Consider the following 16445-nt stretch of genomic DNA (forward strand, 5'->3'; position numbering starts at 1 on the left):
CACACACACACACACACACACACACACACACACACACTCAGTAGCTAAGAAAATAATTCAGACTTTTACTTAATTTATTGTGCTGTGGGTTTAATTAAAAATGGATAAAACTGCCATTTTGACCATCAATCTAAACTCAATGACCCTCATTTTTAGGTTTATTGAAAATCTGTAACATATGTTCACTGCTATTTTGTTTATTTTTTCATATATATAGTTTTTTTTATGTTTGACATAAAGTATAGTCAATTTACTTCAGTTTTTGTTTTTTGTTTTGCAAATTAATTCAAAGTCAAGAGCTGAAATCTCATTCGAGTATTCAGACTCCTTGTTGTGGCACTCCAGGTTGTGGTCAGGTGCATCCTGTTTGCTTTAATTATTCTTGAGATGTGTCTGGAGCTTGATTTGAGTCCACCTGTGTCAAATTGAATTGATTGGACAAAGGCACATGTCTGTGTATATAAGGTCCCACAACTCACACTGCATGTGCAGGATGGAAACAAGTTATGAAGTCTTAGCAGCTCTCTGTAGATTGTGGCAAGGTAAAGATCAGAGCAAGACCATGAAAACATGTTTAAAGCTTTAAGTGTTCCCAGGTGCACAGTGTCAAGTAGAGTACAAAAACCCTTAAAAAAAGAGTATTTTTAAACAGCACTTCACCTGCAGTGGGTCTAACTAACCATCAGATGAGCTGGACTGGGATCAACGAGCCAAATCTGCTCATTCACATTAAACTAACTCTCTGAGGCAGACAGAGAGAAGAAGAGAGAGACAGAGAGGGAGCGAGTTCTCCATAATCTAAATTAGTTCTCACTAATTACGCTTAATGATTCAAAATAAGCCATGTGTCTGCAGTGGATAGAAAATGGCATTGTCATAGTGTGGCGTATTTTTAGGGACAGTGAAAATGAACTCTGATCTAATTATCGGCCCCTGCTGTTTGGGGAGGGCTACTAATTGAAACACGGTTGCAGGCCGAAGCCTCTTGTTTCATGCACTCATACAGGCAGCAGAGAGTGCTGGCTCTCTCCTGCTGCTGCAACTTTTGCATGAGCACCAAACTTCTGCCACAACAGAGAGGAGAGGGATTGTGTTGTTACAGTTCAGTCAGCTCAGTCAAAACTCATATATTGATATCTTTAAAAAAAAAAGTGGCCAAGTTATGTTGAAGAATACAATTTCACTTCACGGCTGCAGCGATATGAAATGGGCTGAAATGACGGCAGATTCTTTTCAATTACTCGCCCTTTTACAACTTTAAACTGCTCTTCTTTGCCTGTTGCCTTTTCAATTTCCTCTGCGAGTTTACAAATTACACAGAGAATGAGCTCCAGTGTGATAGCAGCGCCCTGTTGTCTCCTCTCTTTTTCCATTTCCATTTCCTGTGAGTGGAATATGTGGGGAAGCACATTTATTTCACATGGCTTTAGGAGCCATAATCTCATCCATCTCTGTGACAAGCTTCATTATGAGGGAAGCCAGTGATGCACAGCACTTCTCATTAGGGCTGGAACAGAGCCCCGACCACAGCCTGTGACCTGTGCTCCAACTCACACACACACAGGTTCCTTTCAGTACACACACATCCGAACGTACTTCTGAAGTTGAACCAACACATGCTAATGTAGCTAAAGACTGTTACAGGGGACTTCAGATCAGATATTGGCCTAATTGGACAGTGGCTGTTCTGCTCCCCTAACCCTCTGAGGACTCAGTTGCATTAACACATGCAGGGCTGGACTGCAACCGCTAACTGCTTGGTGGCGAGCTGAGTGTGAGAGATTGACCCTGAATGGCTGTCTGTGTTAGCAGGGACTAATTGGGCACTCACCGTTCTGCTCCCGCTGCACCCCCGCCGCTAACAGGTCTGGCTCTCCCAGGCTGATGTCGTTGAGACGGCTGCCCAGGCACTCCACGCACAGCAGCTTACACCATTCCTCTGCATCCAGCTCTGCACACAGCGGCACAGTGTTAAGGCACTATCAAACACACACACACACAAACGTACACACACCATCTCCATATCCAGCACTGCAGACATAATAAAACAAATCTTACTATCACAACTGTGCCGCCTTTGGTGTGTTTACACATGCACATAAATCAGTGAAGAAATTCAGAATAAAATGCTGATGTCCTGAACATGCATTCAGGACATGAGTTGAGCCAACAGTAACTGGGGGGGGGGGGATCAATGTGATCGATTCGGTGCAGATTAAAAGAGGAGGTGGGTTCAGCAACAGCCAAAGACAGATGAAAGCTAGGTTTCTCCCCTCCCTTCTTTGCCAATACTAAGTTCTGAGGCTGCACATTATAAGTAGCTCTGCTGGAACAAAGTGGCCACAGTCACAACTGAAACTAGTGATCACCTATTCAGACAATCAATAAGCTATTTTCCAAATTAAAGCTGCTTGTTAAGTGGACAGGAAATGAAATGAAAAACATACATATTTTAAGAGGAAGAAACAGTTAAAGTAATATTGACATTTATTTGCTTTCTTGTACAAAGTTAGACAAAAATAAAAAAATGACCCCAAATTTCATGTCTTTGCATGAATATGAAGCTAACACTAACAGCTAGTAAGCTTACCTTAGCACAAAGATAGAAACAGGTTGAAACAGACCCCTCAATATTTAGAATATCTTTGTCCCCCCCCAATGAAAACATAAAAGTAGCAGGACTTTGACATTTTTTCAGCAAGACAACCTCTACAACTTAACACTACTTATAGAAAAAAGCAAAGATTAGGCTATAATGAACTACACCACAATCCCATGACGTCTTCACCACAACGAGGCTGTAAAGCCGTGTTCAGCGTGATGACGTTCTGTATTCTCATTTAGCCACTTGTTAGCAACCATCTTTTTAAAGACACATAAATGCTTCTAAGTTTACAAGAGGGGTATTTACTGACATATTTTATTTCATAAAACAAAACATAAATCTTTTTCAAGCTTGCATTAACCACAGACCTTATTTCAGACAGACAAAAACCCATTCAAAAAACAAATGACTTCAAGACAAGACTCATTCCTGCAGCACTATTTTTCTTTGAGCGTTCACGATATTTTGGAATAAATCAGAGGAACGGTGATTATTGACTCTTTAAAGCGGCAGTCTTGGTTTTTAGGTAGCGTTAACTCTGTGTAGGGAATTATTTCTACAACATTTGACAGCTGGCACCTAAAGGGAGGGGGCATTCATTGTAAAACTGAATTTTTTAAGTGGAAGCTAAGTGGAGACAGATGATTCTGTGAATCAAATCTGGAAGTCTGCGCAGCAGTCCGTTGTTTGTGAATACAAATTCACCTTCCTGTTATGTCGGGGAAAAAAATGGTGTTTACAGTGGAGAAGATTTCCAATTGTCTTATGTGAGCATTTGGTGAGAGTTACTGAGGTATGAAATGAGGCAAATGCCGGAGTTGGTTATCTTTCTGAAGCTTCTTAACTCCGGGCCCTGTGGAATTCTGGGATATGTTAACTATGACCAGTGATGTGTACAAAGACATATTTGGAAACGCAGGAACAGCACAGTGTTTTTTTTTTTTTTTGTGTGTCTATAAACCAAAAGTGAATGCATGCTTGTGTAACGTGCGTGGAGATATGTTGACTTCATTCACTTGAAACTTGCTTGTGTGATAGCTGACAGCCTGTTTGTCAGATCAACTGTAGTGTCCAATGGGACGGATCTACACAACTTTGCAGGGTGAAGGAAAGGTCTGCCGCTGCCTGAAGCACTTCATTCACACACAGCACAAAGCAAAAAATACAGATGCACACACACACACACACACACACACTAAGAGGCAGCAGCTCTGCACTTTAGCTCCTTGCTCATGCCTCCACAGATTCAGCTTTTCTCATTCAGACTTACCATGGCCTTTGAGTGCCTCTAAACTCCCACACTTTTAAGGCCACTGAGTGGAAAATCGGCTAAACAAACACTTCATCAGCACCGAGGCAGCCTCGCTCGTCTATGTGCCATGCATGAAGAAATATGGTAGGAGGATGTCTCTGTGTGCAGAGGTGTAGGTGTGTGATGGAATAGGATGGAGTGGCGTTTTTTTTTTTTGTTGGATAAGAGGGCAAGAGAAAAAGGTTGGAGTGAAAGAATATGTGAGAATCAAATCAGGAGACTGTCAAGATGGAACACACTTGTATGCAGTTGACATGTTATTCAATCTGCAGGTCACACTCTCTCTTTATCTCTTCATGGTGCGTATTTGACGGATACACCCAAAGCACACGTCTGTCAAAAAATGAAAGATCTGATAGCGTCTTTTGTTCAGCGTTTCATTAACAGCCTGCTCAACAACATGCCAATGCTTGAATGGAAGCATCAAGAGGTTATTTAAAAAAAATAAACACAAGATGATCACGATGCCTATTTTTTAAATTTCTTTTTAAAAAACAGTCAGCACTTAGAAAATATTTGGCTTCTTTGGACAGCCGCTCTCAAATAAGTTTGCTTTCCAACTGCCAGGTTCAGTTTTCAGATCCAAACTCCCATTGACATTGCACAGTAGTGAGAAGGCTGTATGCCAATTTAGCATCTGATGTAGGTAAGCGCTCATGTAACCTGACCCAGCTGGACCTGGCAAATAATTCAGCTCTGAAATACATTTGAACTCTTTCACCGTAATCCCAAATGTCCTAAAAAGCAGAAAAAAACATTTTACTGTTAAAAAAGATGACAGTTAGACAACAAAAAATAACTTTAAGGTCCAGTGTGTAAGATTTAGGGGGAATTAATGGCATCTGAAGTTTGCAGATTGCAACAAGCTGAAACTTCTCCTGGTTAGAACTGTTTATTGTTCAGGAGGTCTTTACTGCGGGCTGAGTTGTGCCCTCCTAAACAAATGAAACCAGTGGAAACACAGAATAAAGCGGTTTCACATTACAAATGAGTGATTCTCTGATGCTATTTGGCATGTCGTAGATGGGCTGTTTTTTACCTGATAACTTCAAATACAGATGTTCGGGAGGTTTTTAAAAAGAGCCAAATTATCTGCAGAGGTCTCTTTATCTCCAAAACAAATGGAGCAGATATAAAATGGTAAAAACACTGAATAAAGAAAGCACTTGCACATTAAAAAACTGGTGTTTTTCCGATGCTCTCGATGTGGAGCGGCTGCTAACTAATGTGGCTGATGCAAAAACGTGAATGGCCCTATCTTGAGCCAGTCAGTACATTTATATGTGCAGAAATATGTCTGACTTCGCCACAGTAAGTGGCAATGTGCCCCCTTTCAGCTAGTTGCTATTGGACCTTCTTCAGGTTGACCTGATACGTCACAAACCAAACAAGTTAGCAAGCAGCAAATGGGTTGCATGTTAAACGGTAAATTCATGGATAATTTTTTGGAAAAAATACTTATTAGTTTATATTCCATTTCTTCCAATATATCCCCTTAAATTCTACACATAGGACCCTAAAATAAAAAAATGTAAAAATCATAAAAATCATAAGTATTGTGTATTTCTTCTACTGTTATTATCACGTGAATGTCCATATACAAGGTGGAGAGTGAAGGGTGTAAATGTAAGGGGGTTCCCGGAAGTGAAGGACTATGGGAGGTCATGGCCGCAGAGTGATAGAGACATCCATATGGTGGTGTGAGGAGGGGGAAGCTGTGCGCATGGAAATGAGCCAAGAGAGAGAGAGGAAGAAAGAGTGAGTGATCATGGGAAACAGAGTAAAGGCAAGAAAGAGTTCACCACTGTAAGTTCAATATTTCCCCTGAGGCTGACTGCTACACACATGTGCACACGCATCCACGAGGCGAGAGTTAAGATGGAGACGTTCATCCTCGCCTGCTTAGCTGTAGCATATTAAGGTGCATCCACCTTAAATCGCCCCTGGCTTCCTCGACGCCCAGCTCCCTTTATTTGCACCTTAAGAACAGACTGTTGAATCCCAACCAACCGTGCGCAGATCATGTGCCTCTTTGGCTTCCTGTCCACGTATTAGAGGCAATCTCTATTGTTACAGTCCATAATTGGGTTGCAACACACTGCAAACGATGCCCAATATCGTTTTTCATACCTGCAGTATGAAAATCAATATTTCGGAACAGGTCCTCCCACTTCTTAATATAGCGGCAAATGAGCATCACTTGGCTAAACTCCAATTCTCCACTGCCTCTTTCACCTCTTTCTGCCTCTCACTGAAGTTGATTCCTCCTCCGCTTCTTGACAAACTTTTTCGCCAACTTCTCATGCAGCATCTCCCTACACACATTCACATTCTTTGCATGCAAAAAATAAATAAATACAAATACCCTGGTAGTCAATGCTTTCCTTCCTCTCCTGCTCTGTAGCTAAAAAGACTCATTTGAATTCTGAATTTTGGTGGAAAAAGGCATTTACCTGATTCACAGGCAAATGTCTTGGACGTGTCGTCACAGAAGATGATCGCCACAGCGTGCTTTTTTGTCTCCCGCGGCATCCGGGTAATGTTCTTGATGTTATGGAGCTCAGTGATCTAAAGAGGAAGGAGAGAATAGCAGCAGCACATTACCTTGAATGAACACAGCCAGGAGCAGCAGCGGCAGCAAAGGCTTAATTGCCATCTTGCACCGACTTCGCTGAAAGTGCAATAGTAGTTAGAGGCTTAGCATATAAAGGATGGCAAAGTAAAACAGAAATCTTAAGGGACGTATAAATAATAGCAGTTTTTCCGCTGATTACAAAAAGCTCTTTTTTAAACAGTAAGAAATCATCCGCAGTGTCAGCTCTCGCAGCACGGCAGCTGCTGCAGTAGTGCATAATGTATTGCTAAAAGCACTTAAATGTGACCTGATGCTCATATTGTATACACTGTGCATATTGGTGCCTCTCCTTGAAACTGATTTTCCAGTCAATGGGGGTGGGGGGTGGGGGGCGATCAAAAGCATCTAAATCACTTTACCAGGAGATTGATCGTGAATGAACAAAACGAGAAGATTACATTTAATTGAATATCGCCCGCATTTACAGGCCATTTTGTTCAACAGTCTTCTCTGTGTTCACTCTGCCTGGGAGATAAGGCCCATTACATTATTGTAGTCCATTGTGCGCTAACTGTGGGCCTTTTGCCAGACTGTTGGGAATGAATTAGCTGGGCTTGCTGCCCGTATAGTAAAGCATGACTGTTTAAGGTTCAAAGACCCGACCTAATAACGCACACAACATATGTGGAGTACAGATTTCTTGGCTCGATAACATTACATATAATGCATTCCCTCTCTATTGTCAGATATCCTCTGCACAGCGTTCACAGAGAGATTTTTAAATCGAGGAAATAAAAAAAAGAGAAAAGGGAGAGGAGGCTATGGATATTGAAAGATAGCAGATATTTTTCATTTTTGTAATTTCTTATCCCCTTCAAAGATAGTATCTAAATATTTTATATGAGATGAGGTGATTTTTTTTTCCCCCTGCGAGGATACAGTATGTATTTGTCCTCGAGCTAGCCATTCATACATATAACTGACACAAAGCAAGCATCAACTGTGGGAATTTTTGAGCCGTGAATTCCACCAGCCTCTCATCTCTTTCTCTGTTTGTGTAACTGTGCATGTTTTAGTGTCTTTGTGTGTGTGTCTGTGTGTGTGTGTGTGTGTGTGTGTGTGAGAAAGAAAGAGAGTCTGAGGGAGAGATTTGGGTGCGTTCCCAGCCCGAGGCGCTAGAGTCCGAGCAAAGTGAATCATTTGTGATGAGACCTATTCCTCATCTTCTTTTGTCTTCTTCTGTCCCCTCTTTCTCCTCGTTTATTCAAAGGTGGAAGTTAAATCTCACATCAGGAACACCGTGAGTCTACTGCCATGCCAGCAGCTCCGTGAGGCTGGACTTGTGCACAGCAGTGCTTAAAATTATATGCTAATCACAGCTTGCTAACATGCTCAGTGACAGATAATTTGCTGATGTTTCACAGGTTCTCTGTATGATGTTGGTTCTCTTGGGGGCCTGACACACCAAATCAGTCAATGGCGGGCTGTTGGTAATTGTATGCCACCCTAGTTTTTGCGGTGTGTCCCACACCATTGGCACTAATTGGTCCTTATTGGCTTTTTTTATGACCAATATGGCATGTTGAATTGACGAAATAAGAGAGGTAACTGAGTGGCATTTTGGGTCAGTGCACAAGAAGAGAAACAAAAGGCAACGCAACAGCTGCCCTTCGTCTCCTCTAGTTCTTGAATGTTGGTGTGTTGGGGCCTTTAGTTTAATGTATGAACATGCTAAAATTTGATAATTAGCACAAAAGATGTTATGGAAAGTTATTTCATCTCACGCAGGCTCAGAAGTCACATGCTCAAGTGCAACATTTTGGCCAAGACACAGGACACACGAGGTGATGCAACACTCGGCCTTAACCTCCTCTAGTTCTTTATTGTCAGTTTGATGTGTCTGGGCCTTAAGTTTAATGTATTAGCATGCTAATATTTAATAATTAGCAGTATAGACGATGTTGTTACAATTGAGGTGTATGGAAATGCAGTTTAGCAAGTATTCACCTGCACATCAAAATACTAAACAATTTTGACCTGATTATAGACTACATGTAGGTTAAGGTAACAATAAAGTGATTACAACACATTCTGGGGGTTACATGAGTGTTTCTACCAAATTTCATCCCAATCCCTCTTGAGACGTGTCAACAAAAAGGCATGTATGTAAACCAGCTGGTGGCACTAAATGAGAAGTCAGGGGTCAGGTCAGAGTCATTAGGATTCGTCCTCTAGGAACCATGAATGCCTGTACAAAATTTAAGGGCAAGCCTTCCAATAGTTGTCAAGAAATCTCAGTCAAAACTTAAGTGATGGTCCATCAGTCCGCCTGCACTAAAACCATCCACTTCCATTTGCACATACTGTGTTTAGGCATTTAAATACAGCTCCATCTCTCCACTTTAGCCGCCTCTGTCAGGAGCTCAGGAGAACTCGAGACACACACACAAAAAACAACTTTACACAGGGCTAAAAATATTGCTAAAAATATTCAGGGATTGTTTTACTGTGTGGACCAGCGCTTCTCAGACAGAGAAAAAGGCACAGGGAAAGAGCTAGAGAGAGGAGGGGAAGTAAGGGGGGAATATGGAAAGAGAAATAAAAAAAAGTGGGATAGAAAGCCAATCCCCTTTGTGTTGATTCTGTAAATCAGCCACCAGTGCAGCCTATTTCCTCCCAAAGCACTGCAGCGTTGAATGAAGCCCTCAGACGGGACCTTTCTTGATCTTTGTGGCGATGCATTACCAGGTGCACTGGTGCATGTGTGCGCTCATCGCTCACTCCAGCGCTGGGTGTATGAGATGCCTCTGGGGGGCTTGGGGGGGGGGTCACAGCCACACAGGAAGCCTCGTGTGACAGCATGATGCAGTAGGCAGGGAGAAGTTTCATTCACAATACATGGCTGATACTGTGGCAGTGAGGGATGCTAACAAAGTAGATCTAAACATCTACGGAGCCAGTTCTTACATGCTTTCTGGGATATTGAAGAAATTTCCACGGTTTTGAGAAATACCCGACCTAATTCATAATGACATGATCGTAGACAGCCTGTTACAGACTCCTAGATCAACTCTCAAACTACAGCCACGTAGCAAACCTGGTGTCAAAGTCCCCTATTATCTGCTCTTATCTCCTCTCATTACTATAAAACACTATTCACGGTGCTTCTCCTTTAACATCGTCTCCTCTCACCATGATAATGAGCCATAATTAGAGTATTTCAAAGGGCTTAAGAGGCGGGGAGAGATATATATACTGGATTATTACTTTCAAAAGGGAGGGAAATGCCCAGAGGAGAAGATAAAGTTGCAAAATGTGTCTTAATGGATCCTTAACTCCATCATCTGTGGCCAATAGATGGAACTTTTTATATGAAGATAAAAACAAGGTTCTGAGTAAGAGAGTGTATTACAGCTTACTCAGCATTTACTCCATAGGTTTAATATTACTTCTTTTTTATGCAAACACCCACCTTGAGTAACTAAATCTCATTCAATAAGTGTCTCCCTTTCTTTAAGATCAATTCATGTCACAGTATTACTGGAACCCGTTTTCTGATGTTTTAAGAGAATACATCTAATGCTTAAATACAATGCCAGCCACCTCATTTTTGGTGGGCGACCATCAGCGTCAGATTTTATCAGCTAAAGCTAATTAATTCCACCAGTTGGCCAAATTGCAAAATGAAACTCTTGGCTGTTGTCTGCTGAATGTGCTCTGCATGCCAATGTCAGTAGCATTTAGACTCGGCCAGAGACTGCTCCCTGGGAAGTGACACACCAGGTTTAATCTCCTTTTGGTATTCAAGAAGACAATCTTTAGGATTTGTGATCCTCTGGGGACCGTGAATATATGTAGTTATATATTAGTGACATTATCAGAAATCAGACATGAAAGGTTGTCTGATGGTGGCATTAGACAAAAGGTCAGGGTGTTGCCAAATCATTAGAAATAACACTCTGGAGATTATGAATACTGATTCCTCATTTCATGGCAACCTGGTCACTACAGGTTGATTGACCAAAGTGCTGCCTAACATCAATACCATTAGACTTCATTGTGAGAAACAAAAGTGTAAATCTAAACCTTTCGCTTAGTGAAACATGCCATGTATACTACACATAAAATAATTATCCATGGCGATGCATAAAGATACCACAACCGCCACTTTATTTTATACTTGTATTTTCATTTGCTTTTATTGTGACTCACTGTGTAAACCTTGAACTTAGAAATATGCTTTATGCTTCTATTTTTATGATCTATTTATGAGCATGAGGGACATCTTTGAAAGACTTTTATTTATATATTTTTTAAAAATGTAAGATGCTACTTCGTAAAAGTGACTGGTATGTCTCACTATTTTCTGAAATTTCATAGATCGATAAATGTATTAATAGAAAAAGTAAGTGGGAGATTTACCAGCAATGAAAATACCATAGAGTGTATAAAAATAATAAATGTAGCTACAGTGACATCACCCATTGTTTTGAGGACCCCTGTTTTGAAGGCTTGAGTTTGGTATTTTGGCCATCACCATCTTGGTTTTTTGTAGCGAGAGGAATGAGAGGGTGGAGCTGTGGAGGAGCGAGGGGGGGGATCTGACTCATAGACAGACAGCGTGTCACTTAAAGTGACCAGGACCTTAATTATGTGTAACTTTAAGCCTAAAAAAAATGTATGTATGTATACAGATGAATTTGCTAAAAAAAAAAATCCCCAAAACTTCATCCCCTCTATGTTATCATGACTGTTGAACATAGAGACCAACACTTATTTCAGCTGTAAAGTTGGGTCCTTTAACATGGGTGTCCATGGGTAATGACTTGTTTCAAGAGCCAGTCTCAAGTGGCCATTAGAGGTGTTGCAGTTTTTGGCACTTCTACATTGGCTTAATTTTTCATCCCTGGAGGTTGCTTCTTGGAAAATACTATTGCAGCCATAGATTATCACAATAGTTGCATATTATCTTTCTGTTTGTCAGCTAAGCTCCTATGTGAATAAATCAGAATGATCGGAATTTAATCTATAATGCGTTTCAAGTGTGTGTTTACCTTGTGGAAGCTCCTGAAGTAGGCTGCCTTCTCGTCTGGGTACTTCTCTAACCGGCGGGGTCCTTTACTGGAAGCCTTCTTGAACACAAGCCAACACCTCCGGAAGATCTGACAACAAAGAACGACAGCAGCCCCGTTACTGAAACACGGCTCTCCTGGAGCAAAGACATAAGTTTTGGCAACTGGAGATCCAAACAATAGTAAAAAACAACCTGACTGTGCAGAGAGGTTGACACCCTATAACCACAATATAATAAATAAACCAGGAGAACTTGACATTGTATTAAAAGGAAAGAAAAGTCAACTCCTGCTCCACCAAAGTTGAGAACAGAGAAATCAATGCAAGCTACCACCCTAGAACTCAAGCTTACTATTAACTACTAAAATCCACCTCAGCAAAATGCCCGAACATCAAAGCAAATGAACACTTTAAAGTAGCTGTGAATGTTTATCCATTGATCAAAATATAGATTGACCTCAGGGTTCATTCACATTATTTACCACTGGAAAGCACTGGCATAAAAGTACATCAATCTGATTCTTACCCTGATTATATTATAAAGCAAGCTGAATTCTAGAGCACTGGATCCCAGCTGGTGGGTTAAGGTTCAGAAGTGGGTCACGGGTCCATTATCAAAGTTTGCAAAGTTTGTTTAAAAAAACAAAAAACCCAAAACTTTATTATGAAGTACAGTTAATTTCTGGTGCAGAGCTTTTATTTTGAAGTCCAGTTTCTGTTTATTCTTGCAATATGTTTTATTTTTTTGTGTTTGAAGCAAATTTGTTGTTTACATTTTGTGACGTTAAATTGAATATGTGATAATCTAATGTGTGGACCTTGAAATAATGAGTATGAAAAAATCTGGACCCTGTGGCTGGACCAGTCAGGAACCACTGTCAACATGAGAGAAACACTAAACAGAAGATCTTGGAAAAAACTGAAACCATTATAGCTCATAAATCAGCTGACAATTTGGTTTTTTTTTTAAATGTAGGTCAATCAAACATTATGATCTTATGTTTTATGCATTTAAATAACACACTGGTCTGTCTATGACAGATGTGCAGTGTCAGAGTTTTAGGACCTTCATTTTGGTCAGTGGTAACTTCAGTTACTCGTTCTTTGATAGTATGCATGGGGTTAACAAGCTGAAGTATTGTGAGCCAACAAGCCATTCAGATTGCACCTTAGGAATGTGTTAACGTGTTATTCTCGGTCATTTAACAAGTGATGTAATGAGAGACTGGGAAAATTATTTCTTTGGTTGTGTGTTTATGTTGAAGTTTATAATCTTTTCAAAAAATCATTTTTCAAGGGCTGTGCAGGATATTTTGACAGGCCAGTGAAAGAAGTAGGACACCATAGAGGGATACTAACGGGGACACTTTTGTTATTTAATTGTGTGAAACTGAGTATTTGATTTCTGAGAAGTGTCTGTCTATGGCACAATCAACACATCGGTCCTGAATCTAAAAACTTAAAGCTACGCCCACCAAAAATGCACATTACAGCATATGCTAAGGAATATGGAAAATAAAAAGATCTTAAGAAAAAAAGATATTCAATTAACACAAAAAAATATTTTAGCCAGGAGAAAATGTAGTTTAGTTAAACACAACAATTTATTATTATTTAAAATCTCAAATCATGTACAGCCTATTTTATTCATTATTATCATTTAATTATTGAGTGATTATTTGATTTATTAATTTCCAATATGTGAATTTTGTGAATTTACCAGTTTATTTATTAGCAATGGGACAGAAATGTGCTGAAACAGCAGGCGTGAAACTGCTTTTCAGAGTAAGCACAGACACAAAAACTTTTCCAGAACTGAAATTAGAGAACCATTTCAAATTTGCCAAATAACTCATACTCCCAAGATGCTTTGAACCAACTACACACTGCTGTGCAAGCTTAACAACTTTATAACTGAGTTTCAACCTGGTGTAATGCGCCTCTATTTATTAAAAGCTGTGGAGCACACAGTCAGTTTCTTCTTGCCACACAATGTGAACACACACTCAAACTGTCTCTGTGTCTCTTGCTCTCTCTGGTGCAGCAGATTACTGTACATTGTATTGATTACTGGACCACAGTCTGGCCCATCTACCAGCTGAAGATGACACAAATACACAGTGTTGTATATCAGACTACTTCAAGGTCAAATCATGAACAGAGACACAAATAAATGCATAGAAACTCAAACATATATGCACACACACAAAAACACTAATATATTCAAGATTGTATCTCTGTCATTTTTCTTTATTTCTTACCAGACTAAAGTTCTTATCACAGACTGCATATGCATGATCACGCTTGTTTGAACATGTACATTTGTCATTGCAACCCCATATATTGTTGCAGTCCTGTGCAAGCCGAGAAATCATCATGTGCTAAGAAGCATTGCCCTTTTTTCTGCTTTGATTGAATACATTTTGCAGCTAATAGAATGAGTTTTTAAATGGCTTAGAAGAATTTCCTCAACGCCTCAGTTTATGTGAAACATTTAAAATCACCACATTTGGAGATGCACGGTTTTATTTAGACGGCAACATCCCCGAGGATCAATAAAAAGAGCTGTTAATATCGTTCCATGGTATCACCCTGCAGCAATACTTTGGAAAAGCCAGGCTTTCAAGGCATAACCTTCCTCTTTACACAGCCAGTGTCAAGGTGTAAAAAGCCAGTACAGACAGAACAGTGCAGTTGAGAGGCAGAATAAGTGTGATGGCCAATAGCTTATGAGTCCTATGTGGTTGCCTATCTTTAATAGTGGGACCCTTCTATTTCCTGGTGCAGACAGCCGCTATCACTCTGCCTGATGTATGATTGCCCTGGGCAGCATGGTTGTGTTGGGGAACCATGGATGTACGATTAATTTGTTTACTCAGCTGGTGTACTTCATAAAAGGCCCGCTGAGTTGAACTTGGCACTTTGCAGTAATTGACTAGAGTGGATCCCTAGGTCCTTATCGGCCTGCCTTGATGGGCCTCCATTCTAGTTAAGTGTTGCCCAGGCCCATTATAAACAGCAAACAACACAAAATGGTGCTCTACACACTCTCTAATGCACAGTAGATCATTCTCTACACCCACCATCCATAAAACGCTTTAAAGAAGTAAGGAAACAAAGGGGTGATAAAAACTTACTCAAAATTGGACATACTGTATTTATGTCCATATTAACGCTTAGAAAAATAAAAGAAAACTCCAGCTTTGACAGAAAAACAAGCAAAGATGTGAATCCCTTTTGACGATGGCCATTAACGCATTTGTGACTTTTAAACAGTAAAATTAAGGCTAGCCTCAATTCCCCTTTGGGAGCTTGAGTCAAAGCAATGCTGCCTGCTTGCCGCACACAAAGTAATTCACCCTAGGAGTGCTCAGATTAAGTAATTATAGCAGCACAAAAGCAAGCTCAGTGAGATAGCTCGTGCATAATAAGAACTAGGGGGTATGAATGGAGAGGGCTTAATTTTGCCTGTTCCACAGTTGTCAATGCTTTGTCAAGGCAGTCCTATTCTCAGGCTGCTGGTGGGTCTTATTCAGAGACACTCTAACACTGATTGTAATTACACAGACGTGAATGAGACTCTCTGCTGGTTTGGTGCAACTCATTTAATGCCAGAACAGTGTAGAGTACACTGTTTGGCATCGAAATCCAACTCACCAGTTCCAGGAAAAAAACACAAGTGGTGATGAAGAGGACAGCTCTGGTGAAAATAAAATCATCCAAGTTTTTGCTTTGAGTTGTTCTATGATTGCTGTTTTGTGAAAGCAGTTCAACCTCCACCCATTCTGTGATATACCTCTGGTCAATTAAACAGAGCAGGCATGGCAAAGCTTTATACATAGAGTATGTGTGTGTGTGTGGGGGGGGGGGGGGGGGTCACCAAGCATAAATTAGTCTACAAACAAATTGAATTTGGCGTGTTTACAGAGGCCAAATGGCAGGCTTGTGACCAAAAACCAGCACTGCTTTTGACTTTGATTACTGGCCAGTCAATCTGGTTGCCAAAGCCTCTGTAATTTTGATTGCCCTGCAACTCATAGACAATGCCATGTGCTTGATTGCATTTTTCACGTCCTTTGCACCTTGAATCTTTGATTTACTTCCAACCAAAGTTATAATGTTCGTTATTCATTTGTTGCTTAATTTGTAATTATTTTGATGGGTAGACCTGATTGAAGAGCATAACAATGGTAACATCTGCTAGAAATAAAAGCTTTAATTTCTCTCTTTGTGTCGAACTTTGGCTGTTTCATTTTTTCGTTTATATTGAAAGCTGTGTTGGTGACATTTCCCACAAGTCTAGATATTTTGCTTGCTGTCAAATGGTCTTTTTTTCTTAGGAAGGTTCCTAGCTGTTTTAAATGGCCTACTTTGGAAAAATAACATTTGAGAAAGTAAAACTACTGTATATGGTGTATTGAACCTTAAAACAACAGCAACAACAAAAAAATCCTTTGGAAGTTCGAGGGACAAATGTCCTTTAAGTCATCCAGTTTTTACATAGCCTTCTGTAAATGCAGTCAGAGTCTATCAGCGCTGTGGTCGTCTTTTCCTAAGTCCTCGTGAATTCTCCTTTGTCCTTGAACCCACAACATTTTCTATCCAGGTCAAGAAAAAGTGTTTAAGATAAGACACACACACAGGATGTAATTTGACTAGTTCCTAGTCTAAGAATTTACCTCTAAACCTTGGCAATGAGAAGTTCAATTTTATCCCATGAATCTTGTTTACCTAGAAATGTTTTATGATGTCAAGGCACTGAAGTGCATCTAAAAAAAGGCACTGGTTGGTCTTGTGTCTTCAGAAGATACAGCCATATAAAGAAGTGTATCATCAGTGTATGGGGAGAGATGGCATGTCTCCTACCAGGGGGATGTCTA

At 40.3% G+C, this 16445-nt stretch overlaps 1 protein-coding gene across 2 annotated transcripts in view; it reads right to left on the reverse strand.

The window, feature by feature from the left end:
- The window catches only part of dok6 (docking protein 6), a 53764-nt gene that overhangs the window by 13590 nt on the left and 23729 nt on the right, over positions 1–16445 (reverse strand). For both annotated transcript variants that reach the window (XM_042510627.1, XM_042510626.1), the window contains exons 2-4: positions 11547–11654; positions 6371–6485; positions 1832–1951 (exon numbers count right to left, since the gene is read on the reverse strand). In XM_042510627.1, the coding sequence (XP_042366561.1) occupies positions 1832–1951; positions 6371–6485; positions 11547–11654 (343 nt within the window). The remainder of the gene's footprint in view (positions 1–1831; positions 1952–6370; positions 6486–11546; positions 11655–16445) is intronic.

The sequence above is a fragment of the Plectropomus leopardus genome, chromosome 21 (assembly GCF_008729295.1).
Source record: "Plectropomus leopardus isolate mb chromosome 21, YSFRI_Pleo_2.0, whole genome shotgun sequence".
NCBI lineage: Eukaryota > Metazoa > Chordata > Actinopteri > Perciformes > Serranidae > Plectropomus > Plectropomus leopardus.